The sequence below is a fragment of the Culex quinquefasciatus genome, chromosome 2, assembly GCF_015732765.1.
Source record: "Culex quinquefasciatus strain JHB chromosome 2, VPISU_Cqui_1.0_pri_paternal, whole genome shotgun sequence".
Taxonomy (NCBI): Eukaryota; Metazoa; Arthropoda; class Insecta; order Diptera; family Culicidae; genus Culex; species Culex quinquefasciatus.
This window is the reverse complement of record NC_051862.1, coordinates 170,891,118-170,909,584: the sequence shown is the minus strand read 5'-3', so window position 1 is coordinate 170,909,584 and position 18,467 is coordinate 170,891,118. Positions and strand designations below refer to the sequence as shown.

The window sequence follows — 18,467 nt, the reverse complement described above, 5'->3', positions numbered from 1 at the left end:
CTAAAAAATCAAAACAAAAGATTTAAGTTTATGGGTAATTCTCTACCAACTCACACGAAATCGGGAAAAATTGCCCCGACCACCTGTCTTCGATTTGCGGGTAACTTTTGTGCCTGATGACGAATCCGAGGTAGGTCCGTTTTTTTGTTGTATCTCGTGACGGATGGGCGGTACGAACCCTTTGAGTAGGTTTAAGTTTTTAGTTTTTAGTTTTTAGTTTTTAGTTTTTAGTTTTTAGTTTTTAGTTTTTAGTTTTTAGTTTTTAGTTTTTAGTTTTTAGTTTTTAGTTTTTAGTTTTTAGTTTTTAGTTTTTAGTTTTAGTTTTTAGTTTTTAGTTTTTAGTTTTTAGTTTTTAGTTTTTAGTTTTTAGTTTTTAGTTTTTAGTTTTTAGTTTTTAGTTTTTAGTTTTTAGTTTTTAGTTTTTAGTTTTTAGTTTTTAGTTTTTAGTTTTTAGTTTTTAGTTTTTAGTTTTTAGTTTTTAGTTTTTAGTTTTTAGTTTTTAGTTTTAGTTTTTAGTTTTTAGTTTTTAGTTTTTAGTTTTTAGTTTTTAGTTTTTAGTTTTTAGTTTTTAGTTTTTAGTTTTTAGTTTTTAGTTTTTAGTTTTTAGTTTTTAGTTTTTAGTTTTTAGTTTTTAGTTTTTAGTTTTTAGTTTTTAGTTTTAGTTTTTAGTTTTTAGTTTTTAGTTTTTAGTTTTTAGTTTTTAGTTTTTAGTTTTTAGTTTTTAGTTTTTAGTTTTTAGTTTTTAGTTTTTAGTTTTTAGTTTTAGTTTTTAGTTTTTAGTTTTTAGTTTTTAGTTTTTAGTTTTTAGTTTTTAGTTTTTAGTTTTTAGTTTTTAGTTTTTAGTTTTTAGTTTTTAGTTTTTAGTTTTTAGTTTTTAGTTTTTAGTTTTTAGTTTTTAGTTTTTAGTTTTTAGTTTTTAGTTTTAGTTTTTAGTTTTTAGTTTTTAGTTTTTAGTTTTAGTTTTTAGTTTTTAGTTTTTAGTTTTAGTTTTTAGTTTTTAGTTTTTAGTTTTTAGTTTTTAGTTTTTAGTTTTTAGTTTTTAGTTTTTAGTTTTTAGTTTTTAGTTTTTAGTTTTTAGTTTTTAGTTTTTAGTTTTTAGTTTTTAGTTTTTAGTTTTAGTTTTTAGTTTTTAGTTTTTAGTTTTTAGTTTTTAGTTTTTAGTTTTTAGTTTTTAGTTTTTAGTTTTTAGTTTTTAGTTTTTAGTTTTTAGTTTTAGTTTTTAGTTTTTAGTTTTTAGTTTTTAGTTTTTAGTTTTTAGTTTTTAGTTTTTAGTTTTTAGTTTTTAGTTTTTAGTTTTTAGTTTTTAGTTTTTAGTTTTTAGTTTTTAGTTTTTAGTTTTTAGTTTTTAGTTTTTAGTTTTAGTTTTTAGTTTTTAGTTTTTAGTTTTTAGTTTTTAGTTTTTAGTTTTTAGTTTTTAGTTTTTAGTTTTTAGTTTTTAGTTTTTAGTTTTTAGTTTTTAGTTTTTAGTTTTTAGTTTTTAGTTTTTAGTTTTAGTTTTTAGTTTTTAGTTTTTAGTTTTTAGTTTTTAGTTTTTAGTTTTTAGTTTTTAGTTTTTAGTTTTTAGTTTTTAGTTTTTAGTTTTTAGTTTTTAGTTTTTAGTTTTTAGTTTTTAGTTTTTAGTTTTTAGTTTTTAGTTTTTAGTTTTTAGTTTTTAGTTTTTAGTTTTTAGTTTTTAGTTTTTAGTTTTTAGTTTTTAGTTTTTAGTTTTTAGTTTTTAGTTTTTAGTTTTTAGTTTTTAGTTTTTAGTTTTTAGTTTTTAGTTTTTAGTTTTTAGTTTTTAGTTTTTCAAGTTGGAATAAAATTTTCTAAATTTTGCAATTTTAGGACTGGATACAAATGTCAATCTGAACTCTGCATTACTTCGAAGTTTTCGAGACATTACTGCACATAACATTGACACAAATAACTTTGCACTTCATTGATCAATAACCACTTTGGAATCCTTTGAAGTGCATTGTTTCAACATTTGTAAATATTCTCCTTCTCATATCTCGTCACGTCCATAGGCATCCCGTTGCAAAATTCCTGCTTGCAAAGCATAATAAACATTTCTCAGGAGTGTCGAACATCGTCAGAGAGTGCCACTTTTTTGTTGCCATTCTACTCGGCAAACACAATCCAACATGTGTGTTTGCATGTGTGTGTGGGCCAATCGCAACGAAGCGAACACATTCCTCGAGTAGCTTCCATATCGGGTATGCTTCAGTGCATCGACCGGCACAAACACACACACATTCAACTGGGGAGCAGTGAAGGGAATCAGTTTTTCCTTTTGAACACAACAACAAAAACAAGAAAACAGGGAAAATGTAAGAAACATTGCTCGCAATCCAAAACGCGAGGTGGGACGTGAAGAAAGAATTGAAGCAAAAACAAACCTGATGGACGAAAAGATGAAATTTAATATTTTCATGGTTCAGGGGGTCTTTGTTTCAGTGGCAGTCAAAGGAGCAGTAGCAGAGCAAAGAGTTGATGCCGAATGTCTGGGGAGGAAATATAAAGGATGCTTCCTCCCACGTATACCTACGGCTACACCCAGTTGGAGGATGTCTTCCCGGGAGCAGGAAATTGAAAACAGAAGGATGGGGAATGCGACGAAGAGTTTTCTACGTTTTGAAATCGTTCTGAATTATAATTATTTATAAATTTGAATTATAAGTTCAACTGACGTTCAGAACGATTTCTTTTTTTTTTTTTCTTAAACAAACATCAAATTAATTCTTCGTAAAAGGGAAACGAAAGATACAAAAAAAAACTGAATATGCAAAAAATAACCCAACTGTTGACAAAAACTTGCCCAAGGTTCTGCTTTCCCTTACACCCACTATTTTACCCAAAAGATATCATTTTGAAGTTGCTTACTAGCAGCAGCGCCGCCCACCCTCACGTCTGACACAGAAAACAGCAGTAACATTTGGTGCGGTATGTAGAAGAAGCGACCGTGACAGTTCCAGGGCACAGTTGGAGTACACCCACGTGCAACATCCGGCGCATACGGCGAACTGTGAATTCGGCATCCGCGCCCGCTGCACGTCCCCTTGATCTGTCATCACTGGAGCTGGTGGGGGGTAGTCGCGATTCCCAGCAGAAATCAATGTGTATCAGCCAGCCAGCTTCCAGTGGAGTGTATCGACAACCAGAAGCTTGTTTGCGCCAGAGTTGGGACCTCTGGGAAATGTACATACTGGAAAATATTGTATCGAATTATTTGTGAAAGGGTTTATAGATTATTAAATATTTTTTTTTTAAATTATTACATTTCTCCAAAAATAACACAAAACAAGATTATTTTTTGCATGGAACAAATTTAACATTAAAAAAAACTTGTCAGATCTACAAACGTCATAAAAACGTGCCAGATTGCAAAGTTCCCCCCAACAACTAAACTGAGCTTCTGCACAGCTGTTGTTGCTGTTCAACAAACAAATATTCACCGTCACCAGAAAGTTGTCCCCTATTCTTCTGCCCCCCAACCACCCAGACGAAATCTTTCGACACACATCATTGCTAAGCATCGCGTCGAAGAAGACTGATTCCGTGCGTCTGATTTCCTTCCAGTTGGTTCAGTATCGGTATCAGTCGTACACCCAGCCAATACGATCCGGCTATGCAACGCTGCTAAGCTGTCAGCTCAGAAGCTCTACGAAAGGAAAGCTCGGCATCCTCGGCTCCTCGTAGAAGCAAAGCAACGCAGCATAAAATAAGTAATACACCCGACCGAAAGGGGACACAGTGTAAGTGTGTGTATCAGTGGAGAAGCAATTGGCAGTACAAACAGTGGCATTAGGGTGGTTCAGTACTTTTTATTTATTTGTAATTTGTTGATCAAAATAACAGCGGAAACCCGTAGTATTTAATTTTCTTGATTAACGATGACGGTTGCCTTTCATTTTTTTTTTGTGGATACCTAATATACCATCAGTTATTACTCATATTCTGACTAAAAACTTTTCTTGTGATTTTTGAGTGCTCGACTGCAAATTTTGACAATGTTTTGAAAAAAAAAAAAACCATAAAAGTATATCCCCGCCAACTCACACGAAATCTGAAAAAATGCCCGACCTCTCTCTTAGATTTGCGTGAAACTTTATACTGAGGGGACATATTTGTCCCAGATCACGAATTCCGCAAAAAATCCTGATTTTATTATTTTGATTCGTTAGAAACTTTGTCTACTGTTCCCTCACCATAAAGCCATTTTGCATTATGAGTTTCTTCATACAAGTCTCCATACAAATTTGGGGGCTGTCCATACAAAAATGCTATGAAAACATTCTAAAATCTCTAACTCTAAAAGGGATTTTCTGATCGATTTGGTGTCTGAAGGAAAGATGTATGTTATGATAAGAAGTTTTGAGAAACAAGTTGTTACTCTGTAAAATAATCCGTTTTTTTACATAACATTGTATCACAAAAAATCAATTTTCAACAACTTTACCTCCTTGAATTTGATTAATTTTTAATCTGTTTCAGCAGACAAGAATTGCCATTTTTAAGCTATAGAGTATGATGGACGTTTTGTTTTTGGTTATGAGTTATGATTTTTTGAAATAATAGTGTTTTTAAGAATGTATCGAAAACGCACACAAAATAATCAAAAAATAATTCTAAATCGCAACAAAATTTTGTCAAATTTTGATAACGTGCGTTTGTAATTAAAGCCATTTTTTAGTTCAATTATTCAACGAAATTGTCTTGCTGATTGAATTTCCAACTAACATGTTAGGTTTTAAGCAGGCCATAAAAGCCTATTTAAGTTGTAAAGTTAAAACTCTTCTTCATGAAAAAACATATTTGAAAGGCTGAGAAAATTCTCTACAACATAGAAAAATAACACCAAAGATAAGATTTTTTTAAGTTCTACCCAATTGAACTTGAATTTTCAATCGTTGATTTCTTGGAAATCAACATTTTAAACCCTAGTAACATTTTTAAACTTACAGGTTTTATCATGGTTCTGAAAACCCTCATACGGCCTAAAAAGGCTTTTATGGCCTACTTAAAACCTAAAATGTTACTAGGGAATGTTTGAAAGTTCAACGTGATCGATTTTTTTCAACTCCCAAAAAATATATTTCCTAATTACTAAAAATATGACATACATTTCAAATTGGCCACATCAATTTAATCGGCCCTACTGAAATGTAAATTGTAGTTTCATTACATTTCATTTATTGGATTGTTTTGGCAAAAATATCAGTGCAGTAATTAACCTAAGCTGAGATATGGGGTACCTTTCAACAGCTGACTAATTCCAACGGTGTGAAACTGTCTAAACTGATTTTGTGCAGACACTTATTGCGCAATTCCCACTAACATGGACTTCGCACTATATTATTGCTATCGATCGCACTATTGCGACTTGTCAAACTGCCTTGGGAAATGTAAATTTTCCTCAAAAATGATCAAAGCGAGCCGAGGTTGCTGGCTCGTTTTCACCTGTCAATCGCACTTTTAAAGTGCTAAAAGTTCAGTTTGGTGGAAACTGCGACTGGAAATGTAAATAAACAAAACGTGGTTGCCTAGCTTTTTGAACTCTTGCTGCCAAAGTGCGAAAAAAAAGTGCGGGCTAAATCCAAGTTACAGTGCAAGGATCAATACTTTTTTTTATATTCTATACCTCTTTCTTTGACTTATTGCTTGAAAGCATCAAAGCAATCTCTTAAAAATTATTAAAAGTTAAGATTTAGAGGAATGTGATGTTCTGAGCACTCAAAATGAAACATTTTGCTAAGGAAAAAATGGACTTATTAGTTAAAAACATTGCCATTTCAAGGTAAAAAAGATGCAATTATATTATCAAATATCTCGAAAAAAATACCTGTGTGAAAATTTCTCAACTTTTTTAAATATATTTTCAGATTTCTGAAATTACAACTCGAAGGTTATTTTGTAACTTTTTTCCTTCCCCTGCTCAATTTATTCTTCCGTGTACCAGTAAACTCTAACACTAGGGTGAAACAAAAATGACTTTTTGGCGGGCATTCAGGAGTTTGTTCCGGTGGGCATACTGAGCCTAAATCCTAATTAAGAGCTTGATTGGACGTAACAGGAGCTGGCGCTTTGCATTTGAACTTTAAATGGGATTCAACCCGTAAAAAAGATTTTTTGCCTTCCTCACCTCAATGAGGAAAGGCTATAAAATCACTTGAAAAATGAACTTCTTTATTCGACCTCGTAGACCCACCTCCACGTATACCTATCGACTCAGAATAAAATTCTGAACAAATGTCTGTGCGTGTGTCTGGATGTGAGTCCGTGCTCCGAAAAATATGCACACATACTCCGGACTGGCTGAACCGATTTGGACCGTTTTCATTCGATCCGTCTCGTTGCCCCACATGACCCTAGTTAATATTATGAAGTTTGGAAAAGTACTTCAAAAGTTATGCTAAAAAACGATTTGGCTAGAGTTTGAAATATTGTAAAAAAGGGTGGTTTTTGTAAGAAAACCCGTCATGCTACATATTGTTAGAAAGGTATTTGAAAGACCTTACCAACGCGTCCAAAAGATTGAAGATCTGACAACCCCATCAAAAGTTATGAGCACTTAAGTATTATTTATACACTTTTTTGAGGCCGGATCTAAAATATTTTGATGGAAAAGTTGTCCGGATCTATCATGCGACCCATCGTTGGATAGGTAATCAAAATACCTTTCCAACGTGCCCAAAAGATTGAAGATCTGACGACCATATCAAAAGTAATAAGTACTTTAGTGTTTTTAATAAACTTTTTTTGAGGCCGGATCTCAGATATTTTGATAAAAATAAGTTTTATTTATACAAATTTTTGAGGCTGTGTGGTATATTCGCTATATGAATGTGAGGAAGGCACCAACCACCTAAAGATGGATTAAGTAACGTGTTTAACTAATAAGTCCAATATTTTGAGTGCTCAGAACATCACATTCCTCTAAATCTTAATTTTTAATAATTTTTATGAGATTGCTTTGATGCTTTCAAACAATAAGTCAAAGAAAGAGGCATCCCTTATAAAATCGGTGTGCCTAACAACTAATTTCCTATATAGTGAAAACTATTTGTGGTATAGTTCACTATACCACAAATAATTTGTCACTATATGGGGAATTAGTTGTTAGGCACACTGATTTATTAGGGATAGCATTTTAAAAAAAGTAAGTGTCTGCATAAAATCAGCTTAGACAGGCATGCTCAACAATTTTCTAAAAGAGAAAAAAAAATCTTAAAAGTATACCTAAAAAAATAAAAAATCTTAAACTATCCTAACAGTGAACCACCCTAATTTTCAACCCATTCAATACAATAACTTTTATTTCCAGCAACTTTTCCTATGACACGAAAACTTCAAAGCTGGTTAATTTCTTTAAATCCAATAAAATAAACTTTTTCTCAAAAATAATTTACCCAAACAAAAGTTTTGCACATTTTCAACAAATGTTCTAAGTATTGTAATAAAATTTGTTTGTTTTTTTCTAAAGTGAAACAATTTAAATTACATAAATACAATTTACTTCAGAGTTCGTTCTCAAGAAACTGATTTTTTAAAGAATAAAACCCTCTATTAGGCAGGATATTGCTCTGATACTAATCTACACGCGTACTCACGGGGACATTTTTAAGGTTATTTTAAATTCTAACCTTCAAATTCAATTGAATTGATATCTTTCGTGCAAAAAGCATTCAGATAAAAAGTTGTTCATGTGTAAAATTCCCAGAAACACGCTGGATGAGTTAAAACTCATGTTAAATTATGCGCTCTGAGTGTAAATCAAACAATTAGTTTTCATGAAAGCAATACCCACAAAAACACTATGTAGTTGGAAAATAGACACTATCAAGTTTGAAAATTGAAGTTTTTCGATTGTTTTTAAAGAAAAAATCAAAACTTTGGGGTGGTACCAAAAAGGAGGGTGTGGTCCGATTGAATGGAAATCAGGATTCTTGCTTGTTTGGAGCTACCAAATCTGAGATTGATCAGAAAATGTTGATTCCATGCTCAAACTCAATCCTCTTCAACTAATCATATTTGCGGTTAACTGTACGCAGTTGGCCTGGCAGTTTAGAAAAGAAGGATGTTGGATGTAATCACCTCAACATCCTCCATGATGCTTCTGAAAGAATGGTGGCTGCTCTAGGATTTGAACAGAATTGATTAGATTAGATTAGAAAATTTCAATTTTGACATTTATTTTTTTGCACGATTAAGGTTCATTAACAATAAATACACAATTTTGTTCTTTTGATACCTCAAAACTTCAGAAAATTAGTTTTTATAGGAATCAAACTGGCAGTGCGTGGCCGAATGGTTACGCTGTTCGCTTTGTAAGCGGATGATTCTGGGTTCGATTCCCATCTGCTCCAACCTTCCATCGGATGAGGAAGTAAAATGTCGGTCCCGGCCTTGGTTGTTAGGCCGTCAAGTCATTCCAGGTGTAGGAATCGTCTCCATGCCATAAGTACAAACAACACGCCTGCTCCGGTGGAATCGCTGGCGGTGGTTGGACTCGCAATCCAAAGGTCGTCAGTTCAAACACTGGGGTGGAAGGTTCCTTGGAGTAGAAAGAGGTTTGGGTGCCCTCCCCATTCAAGCCTTCGGACTCCATGGTTCGAGCAGGAACTTGCAATAGAGACCACAAAAGACCCGGGGGTCGTTAATGTGGATGGTTTGTTTTGTTTAGGAATCAAACTGTCAATTTTTTTTCGAAAAGTTTTTTTAACCGTCTTTGTTTAAAATATTGAAGGTTTTAATTAAAATTTTGAGAATTATCAAACAAAAAGAAATTCATCAAAATGACGTGAGAGAAGTAAAATGTTTTCAACTTTTGTTAGCATTACACAAAAGATCTGCATTTTTTTTCTGTGAACCATCCTAACACCTCCCGCCCAATGCATCGGAACGCTTCGATACGCTTCGTTCGCCGAAATCCCGTACCGAAGCAATATTGAAAGAAGCGGTGGTATAAATATATTTATGATTCGCTTTATTTATGTTCATTTTTCTCGGTAACTTCCAGCTTTTCTTCCTTTCGTCACCCTTCTTCACCTCCCTCACACCCTTAAAGAAAGCTTTTGTCGTGGTCCACAAGCGACCAGCAGCGCAGAGGGGGATGATTCGACCGAAAAACAAGAGTCGTCGTCTTGTTCCCAACTAACCGTTGGGGGGTTTGATGCGAGAAAGGGTAGGTTAGGGTAGTAAGGAGGCAAAACAACCCCTCTTAGCAGAGGATCTGGTTTCGTTTTGCAAAACTTCTGCTAGTCATGTACGACGCATTCACCTTATCTGTACGGGAGGGAAATCAGGGGGGGAAGAAGCAAATATATGATATCCATTTTCTACACATTTTCGAATCTTCTTTTGTGTGTGCTTTTGTTGTTGTTGTTACTGTTGTCCTTTTTTTCCTTTTTTCCTTTTCCCACCCCACCCCGCTCAATTCCGGACCCACCTTCCCCATCTTCATCATCGTCATCTTGCGCTTGCTGTCCCTATTGTGTCCAATTTATGCTTTATTTATTCAAATTTAGTCAATTTGAGCTGGGTATTTGGCGCGTTCTCGTCGTGTGTAACTTTTTTTTCTTCTTATTCTTCTTCTTCGTTGGTCCCTCCCTAATGTATGTGACCGTCGTGCGTTGTGTCGCCGGGATCATTTATCAGTGCTGGCCAGCATTCAATGAGTAGTTTGTCATTTGGTTGTAGTTTGGGTTCGGCTAGGAGTTAGAAGGAGCTTTGGATTTGGAACTCCTAGATTTTATACGATTCAACGTTTAATCTGTAGAAATATTTTTTTTAATTGTCTGCTCTACACTTTGTGGAACAGTGTTTCTCAACCGGTAAGATTGGTGGGGAGAGGGGGGGGGGAGAGAGGGTGGAATGAAGATTTGGATGGTCCAAATCCTAGTTTTCTTAGAGGCTACCCCCTGAAATCAAAGATTGACTCATCACTAGGCTAAATTCCAAATTTGAGCTCATTCTGACCACGGAAACCCCTCCTTATAAGCCCTTGAAGTTTGTATGGGAAAGATCGTCAAACTGTTTGAAGAAAGGCAACTGTTTCAGTTTTTTTACCTGTGCAATATTTATATTTTTTTTTCCCTTTTGTCGGAACTAAGTACATCATTTCATTTGGAAATAAAATTTTACCGAAAACATCACATTTTTTTGTTTTTTTACTAAAAAAATATTAGCCTTCAAAAATGGCCATTTTCGTTCGGACAGCTTCAATAGACTTTCTAGAAATTCATGTTTTTTATTGTTTATAGGCTGGAAATAATTAATTTTAAACTCACGTGCCTACATGCCTGTCAATGCATTTTGCATTAAAAAAAAAGAGAATTCATGTGAGTTTCCTGATCCACTCAAAATGAGCAGTTCCTGAGAATGTTTAAAAAAGAAGAATTTTCGAAAGATTTTTTTACTCGAACAAAATATATTTGTGAGGTTTTGCATTCATTTGCTTTTTCTTTCTTGAGAAAATTTCCTACATAAATTTGACTTCTTTATTTGATTATATTTATTGATAGAAACTAATAAACAATAAAAATATGGGTATTGATAAAAAAAAATGTTGAGAATCACTGTGGTCACACATACAAATAGTCCTGCAAAGTTACAAAATACTAAATTTTCAAAATTTGCAAACGAATGTTCTTAATGAAAAAGACCCTTCTATTTTTTTTATTTAATAAGTAAATTTAATTTCCCAGGAAATAACCCTTCATAAAAAAAAATTGAGTTACGATAAATGGCAGTAGACTTATTATTATATATTGCATTATTTTCGAAGAAAAATACAGTTTTTTGGAATTATGAGTGAACCAAAAAATAGGTCGTATTCAAACTCAACATTTTCATAAAAAAAATATAAAAAAATCTATATTTCAGTTATTACGTTATGCATGTCAAAAGATCGGAAATTTTTCCTTAATTTTGAATTAAAAATATTTTTTTATTTCAAAATACTTGAAATTTTAGAAAACTACGAATTTCCAAAAACGTACGGGTGATTTCGCATCAAATGATTTGGATTTTTGCATTTATTTAGAAAGCAAAATACTCAAAATGTTCATTTAGTAACGTATTTCCGAATCAATACTCAAATTTTTAGACATGCCGTTGCAAATATATTATAAAGATTATGTTAAACTTCAAGAAAATATTTGCATCAACCTTGTTGCAAATGGATATCAATTGATCGAGAATTTTTAAAACACTTTTAAAGTATTTTCTGAAGAATTTTTAATTCGCTACGTATTTTTAAAAAAGCACTTAACTGAAATTGTAGATATTTCTTGAAAGGTCGTAATTTATAATCATGGAAAAATAATCAATGTACTCGCAAATTTTATTATTACGTTTAAAATTATAAAAAAAAAATCTAGAATATTTGAAATCATACTGCAACAACAACAAAATTGAGTAATTTGTTGAAAAAATTGTAGTCTTGTGAGAAATGAGAAAACGTTTAAACTTCCCGATTGATTGATACTTATATCGTTAAACACTAAAATACGTGGCCTTGTGGAAATTTAAAACTTTGTATTATTTCTATCGAATTGTATGAAAAATTACCGATCATTTAATAATGGATTCTGAAACAAAAAAATTCTACGGAAATGTTTAGAAAAATTCCCGATCGCTTCATACCCACATTGCAACAGCTTACATGTTTTGCATTTTCGGAAAACATTGTATTTTGAAAATACAAGAAAAATGGAAAAAATTGTCACTTTGTACATATAGAAATCCAAAATGTTAATGGACTTTGAAAACGATTTAACTGATCAACTTTTCTGATGCATTTTCCTGCTTTATGTTTGAACTATAATTATTCAGCAATTCCATTTGAAAAGAGCCATAACCGAAATAAAGTTCTCCGATCGGGCTCAAAATTTTTCTAGGGGTTCCTTGGCCAAAATAATTAGACCCCTATATTTGTGTTTGGCCATTAGGGTGACTTACATCGTGCAAGGGTGGTTCAAAAAATGGAAATTTTCGTTATTTTTCGCAAAAACCTCTTTTTTCGAAAAATCATATCTCCGCGCCATTTCATCCGATTTTAGCTGTCTTAGACGCAAAAGAAAGGTGGTGAGTTTGACTATTTGGGAAAAATAGTAAGAAGTTTCAAAAATCTAGCTTAATATTTGAAAAAGTCGCATGAAAACTTAAAATGGCGTTTTGACCGTGTCTGGACCAAAGAGCCTATGTCTGGAAATATTTTTATCGGATGCCTCGGAAAATTTCACATAATATTCAAAAAAAATTGTCGATATCGAACCGTATGTTTCGGAGATATGATTTTTTGAAAATAAAAACTGAGTTTTTCGACGCACTACGCGCAAAAACGGGAAAATGACGAAATCGGCAAAAAATCAACTTTTTCCACTAAAACTGCGATAACTTTAAAATTTCAGCAATGACCTATAGATGTAATGGTACCAAAAGTTGCGTCTTTCAATTACAAAAATTTTGATACCCAAACATCGCTGAAATTGTATAGTTATCGCAGTTTTAGTGAAAAAAATATTTTTTTGCCGATTTCGTCATTTTCCCGTTTTTGCGCGTGGTGCGTCGAAAACTCAGTTTTTATTTTCAAAAAATCATATCTCCGAAACGTACGGTTCGACATCGCCAATTTTTTGATATGTTATGTGAAATTTTCCGAGGAATCCGATAAAAATATTTTCAGACATAGGCTCTTTGGTCCAGACACGGTCAAAACGCCATTTTAAGTTTTCATACGACTTTTTCAAATGTTAAGCTAGATTTTTGAAACTTCTTACTATTTTTCCCAAATAGCCAAACTCATCACCTTTCTTTTGCGTCTAAGACAGCTAAAATCGGATGCAATGGCGCGGACATATGATTTTTTGGAAAAAGAGGTTTTTGCGAAAAATGACGAAAATTTCCATTTTTTGAACCACCCTAGCACGATGTAGGTCACCCTAATGGCCAAACAAAAAAATACGTGTCTAATTATTTTGGCCAAGGATTTTTTTTTCGGTTTAGGCTCTTTTCAACTGGAATTGCTGTATTATGTTCATAAAAATCGCATTGAAAGTTTGATTTTCAAAAAGTTTTAAATTTCAAGCTATTTTCCATTAAAGGATAAAATTTTAAACAGAAACAAATGCTTTTTCTGTTCGAAAAAGCACATGATACCTATCAATCAACAATATCTCTCTTCAATTTTGAATGATTGAATCCAAAATTCTACATTTAATGTTACTCTTATAGTCTGAAAAAGTTCTCTGCAGAATCAGAATTATTTATTAGTTGATTATGAAGGTCTTCAAAAAATTATCATACATTATGGTTGATAAATTTACTTATTTATTTAGAAATCAAATAATGCAAAATTATGTAATGCCATTTTTAACCAGAATCCTCCACCGATGGTTACAAAAAAAAATCGAAAAAAATCTATCCTTCCACCCGCATTCAGCGCAGCCTGCCAGCAATCAACGAAAATTGGATTGAGGCATTTGATTGTGAGCAGAGCAATCGGCAGCTTGGAGTCGTCCCATGGGAGGAGGAGGAAAAAAAGCCAGGAAATTTCAGTTAGAACGAGTACTGGTACATCTATTCGGTATGTACTGGAACAAAAACGGCTCTGTTTCTGATGCTGATAACATTTTTGTTCAAACGAATGTTAGTTACGGTATTTGGCATACATCGTGTTCAATGATAAACGGAGAGCAGATACACAAATGTAAGCTCGGATAAACTTTGATGACACATTTTCAATTTTCAAAGTATTTGCATAAACTAGAGAAATATCAAGATGAAAAACGCATCTCAATTGAAAACTTAATTGCAAAAACTTGCACGCCCTAGAGTGGTGCAAAATGCATGCCTCATTTGAAATTGATATTTATGAGTGTGTACCTTCACTGCTACCTTCCAGCTCGAAAATTGATGCTTTTGATGGAGCCTGCTCGTTGCTAAACTTTGAAACGAATTTTAAATTCAATATCGTCAACGTACCTGTCAATCCAGAATCTTTGTAGCCTGGGAAAGTTTTGTGTACCGCCAGGGCACTTTCTCGTTCCTTTGCCTGAGCCTTGTGTAATGATCAAACAGCATTTTCTCATCCATTCCAGCTCGTTTAAGTTTCATAAGTTGTTTATTTAACGTTTTATGCTGTATACACAGGAACAACTCCGAGCAGGCAGGCTGCTATCAGACGACACCTCGGGCACTGAATGTTGTTTCTTTGGTTCTCCTCTCTCTCTCTCTTTCTGACGGTGGAACAACATCCTACCTCTATAGGCACCCCAGAACTTCGGCTTGCTTGAACCTGCTCCAAAAGTCTTCCAGCTTGGGCAGGAGGTGGGCCCGCTCTGATGCCTTCAATATGATGCCACAATCTTGGGCCACCAGGGCCTGGGGGTCTCCGGTAGCAGTTTTCCAGCGTTCCACACAACTTTGGTATATTTTAATCTCCCTCAGGTGTAGTTTTCCAATTGTGTGTGTGAGTTTATTCTTTCGTGCAGGAGAGAAGAGACTTGGCTGCCATGGTCCGTCACCGTGATGATGGTGCAATTTTTTGCAACAGTTAAGACTGGGACAGAGGCGGACAGAGGGGATTTTTTAACTTTTTAATAGAACAGAAATGAGAAAATTTTGATGCACATTCGTATTAGTTAAAGAAACATATTTCAAAATCCTATTCCAAAGTTGTTAACAGCCTTAACAATATCTGAAAACATAGACCTAAGTGTGACTCTGGTACTCAATTTATTATGGATCTGGCTAAGATAAATCAGTTGAAAAGAAGGATAAAGCAATTCCATGAATTAATAACAGTATAATACAAAGTGGTAACTTGAAATACTTTTCTTTTGCAACGCCAAGCGTCGAAAAAGTACCAATTAATCTAAAATATTCTTTCTGCATTTTCATCACCAGTATCAGTACAGTCCAGACTCTATTATCAGAAGGTCTCGGAAATATTTCATTTCCGATAATCAAATCTTCGGATAATCGAATCACGATTTTTTTATGTCATATTTTTATGGTCCCTAAGCTCGACCATGACTCATGATATGACCCATAAACTACTCTAAAATGATTTAGAATTTTAAAATCCAAGATGGCGGCCTAAATGGCAGTGATAACAGATAAAAAAATCAATTTTTAAATTCAAAAGGCAATCATACATTTAAATTTGACTAAAATGAGGTCGCAGAACTCCAATAAAAAATTAAAAAAAAAACTTGAAAACACAATTTTTTTGGTCATGATTCGATTATCCGAAGTCCATTACAAACCTTAGGATAATCGAAACTTCGGATAATAGAGGCTTCGGATAATCGAGTCTGGACTGTTCTTTTTGAGTGATAAATATCATAAATTTTAATTTCTCGTTTTGTTGTTTTGTTGTTTTGTTGTTTTGTTGTTTTGTTATTTTGTTGTTTTTTTGAATGTTTTGTTTTTTGTTTTGTTGTTTCTTTTTTTTTGTTTTGTTGTTTCTTTTTTTTTTGCTTGGGAAATTGGTTTGATGATATTTAATGATAAGTTAATAAGGTAAAGTAGATTAAATTAGTTTGTTGGTAGTCCGTTTGTGTTTCGAATATCATTCGCTGTCTCAAATTTTTGTTGGAGGTCTATTCAATCAAGTCTTAAAAGTGCATTATTTGAACGACCAGGATTATTGTTTTCCAATATCGCAAATGGAATTTTTAGTGAGCCAATGAAAACATTTTAAACTCTAATCTATAAAACTCTTCCCTGCCTTTCAAACCCAATCACACTTTCCAGAGTCCGTAGACCTGTTGTCTAAGCTCCGCAGATCCTTCTACTTTACGATCTTCCAAAAGGCGTCTCCGATGTTATTCCAAATAACAACCTCCGAATCCATCCAAACCAAAGTATAACTCGCTTTGGAGAGCTTACCATCCCAGGGACCCGGAGAAGGTTGGTCGTCACAGGGAGTGTTGCCAGGTGGAAGCAGCTTAGCATACACATGGCGTTGAAATCTAAATAAAGTACCAAGGGATCATCACACGACACACAGTCGAATCCTTCGCAACAGTCGTTGTTGCCAAAGGACAACCTTGTACCGGCAGGTGTGGCAGCAGGTCCCAGGGACGGCGAGAACACGAGGTGTTATGAGAGATGTAAACCAATTTTCATAATCATAAATACAAATAAACTCAAATCCCAAAATTACAATATAAAAACGGCAAAGTTATCACATTTTATTCCTTCGCAATTCCCACCAGTGGAGTCGACGACGACGACTTGACTCTCCCCGGCCAGGTCAGAAATACGCAGTCAACCGGTGAGCATAACATTTCGTCCTTTTTTTTGTTGCGAAACGAACTCGAAAACTCGTATTTTTACCACCGTAATCCGGTGGACCAATTTCGTTTTCGACACGAGAATCAAACAGACATAAAATGTAAACTAGATAGTTGAATACATTGCCACACACAATTTTGGCAGTTGGCTGTTGCACTAGCAGCACCACCCAGCTTGATTTTTTTTTTCAATATGGGATTAAGAAAAGCCGGTCTAACAGAAAATAATTTGCAAGGGATATTGTGTGCGCTGCAGCAGCAGTTGAAACTGCAAATTGATTACAAATCTGATAAATTGGCTGTCAGGTTTAGGTTTGTTGCTGCACACCTCGACTGGATGGCAATTCGATTAACTTGTTAGGTTAGTTGATTAGAAAAGAAACAATCGGAACACAGTGCACAAATAGGTAATGAATTACAGGCAATTGCAAGCAAAGTTACCGTCAACAATTCGAAAAAATATTTATGAGTTGATTACAATTTAAATTTGATGTCAGCATATTTTATTAAAAAAAAGTTACTTAATCCACCGTAAGGTGGTTGACGCCTTCCTGACATTTATATAGCTATTTTTTTATAAAATAAAAATTTCTAACCTACAAATATTCCCTAACATAACTTTATATACTCAAAACTATCGATAGGGTTGACGGGGTTTCTTACAAAAACCATCGTTTTTACAACCTTCCGGAACTTAGTCAAAATGTTTTTTTAACATAACTTTTGAAGTACTCAACTAAACTTGCTGATATTGAATAGAGACTTATGGGAACCCAAGACGGACCGAAAGTGGTCAACATCCGTTCTACACACACTCACTCATTCAGTTGCTCAGAACTTGATTCTGAGTCGATATGTATACGTGAAGGTGGAACTAGGAGGTCAAATAAAGAAGTTCTTTTTTCGAGGATGGCAAAAAAAATTCTAACGTCCGAAACTTTTTAACGTGGAAGATTTGATTTTGTTTCAAATGTGATTATATTTTTATTTCAAAAAACAGAAAAGTGTTACTTTTTAGTCAAATATTTTCTGAAAAATTAAGGCTAGTTGACAATTAAATTTATTTTTATAATAGCATAGCATAGCATAGCATAGCATAGCATAACGGGTCTGCACCACGCTGTAGGGGGTGCCACAATGGTCAATTCAATATTCTTAGACAATTTGATTGCTGCCCGGTACAACCAAGAATATCTAAGAACGTAAATTTCCACACTGTGCTCCAAGGCTACGCCCATACAGTCCCGTGGGGATTTGGGAGGGGATGTTTTTGTTGTTCACTAGTGGCAAAAGTGCAGGGAGCCCATGCGACTTTTAAAAGTGAACGGAATATTTTTGGGAGGTTTGGAATGGGGGTTAGGGGAATTTCATCGGGCCGATGAAAATGGTTGAGTGCGTAATGTATTTAATGATTTGAATGTTTGTAAGTGTAAATGTGAGTCTGTAGTGTATTATCTAATGAGCATATAGTTTTGTAATAATGATAAATAATAAATATAATAAATATAGTAAATAAAATAAATATAATAAATATAATAACTACAATCAAGATGATTCCAGGAAGCTGTAAAAAAACAGTTATTTAAAATATAAATCTTGACTTTTTTTTGATAAGGTCCTATAAACAAATGTAAACATTGAGTGTATCCCTTTCACACCTTATGTCAAAGTCCATCGGAGTAAGCGGGATACACTCAATGTTTACATTTGTTTATAGGACCTTATCAAAAAAAAGTCAAGAAATGCTCCAGATGGTTCCCATGCTGTTTTAGAAAGTTTCGTTAATTTAAGCAGTTTGATCATATATGGTATGAGGAGATGGTATATTACAGGAAAGGAATAGGATAAGGAATAATATGAACATTTAAATAAATCATATAGTGAGTAGACAAATTTACATGTAGACATTTGATTTAAAATAATTCCAGGAAACTGTTAAAAATGAAAATAATTTTAAAACTAATACTCCAGATGGAAACACAAATTAAACAACAAAGACACAAGAATCCTAAAACGCGGCTTCGCACCTTCCACATAATTCGACATGAACACGATCACGAATACAGCACATAAAGAACGCCACAAAAATCCATCTTCCCGGCGCTGCTGCTCACACGATCACAATTAAATTTATTTTTATAATATTTATTTTTAAGGACACTGCATCACAGGAACCAACTGTCA

The 18,467-nt window shown here is 33.7% G+C and overlaps 1 protein-coding gene across 1 annotated transcript in view; it reads left to right on the top strand.

The window, feature by feature from the left end:
- The window catches only part of LOC119766396, a 48,532-nt gene extending 32,559 nt beyond the window's left edge, over positions 1 to 15,973 (top strand). Inside the window, exon 3 of the mRNA XM_038250912.1 lies at positions 15,742 to 15,973. Within this exon, the coding sequence (XP_038106840.1) occupies positions 15,742 to 15,857 (116 nt within the window). The 3' untranslated portion in view covers positions 15,858 to 15,973. The remainder of the gene's footprint in view (positions 1 to 15,741) is intronic.
- The last annotated feature ends 2,494 nt before the right edge of the window (positions 15,974 to 18,467 follow it).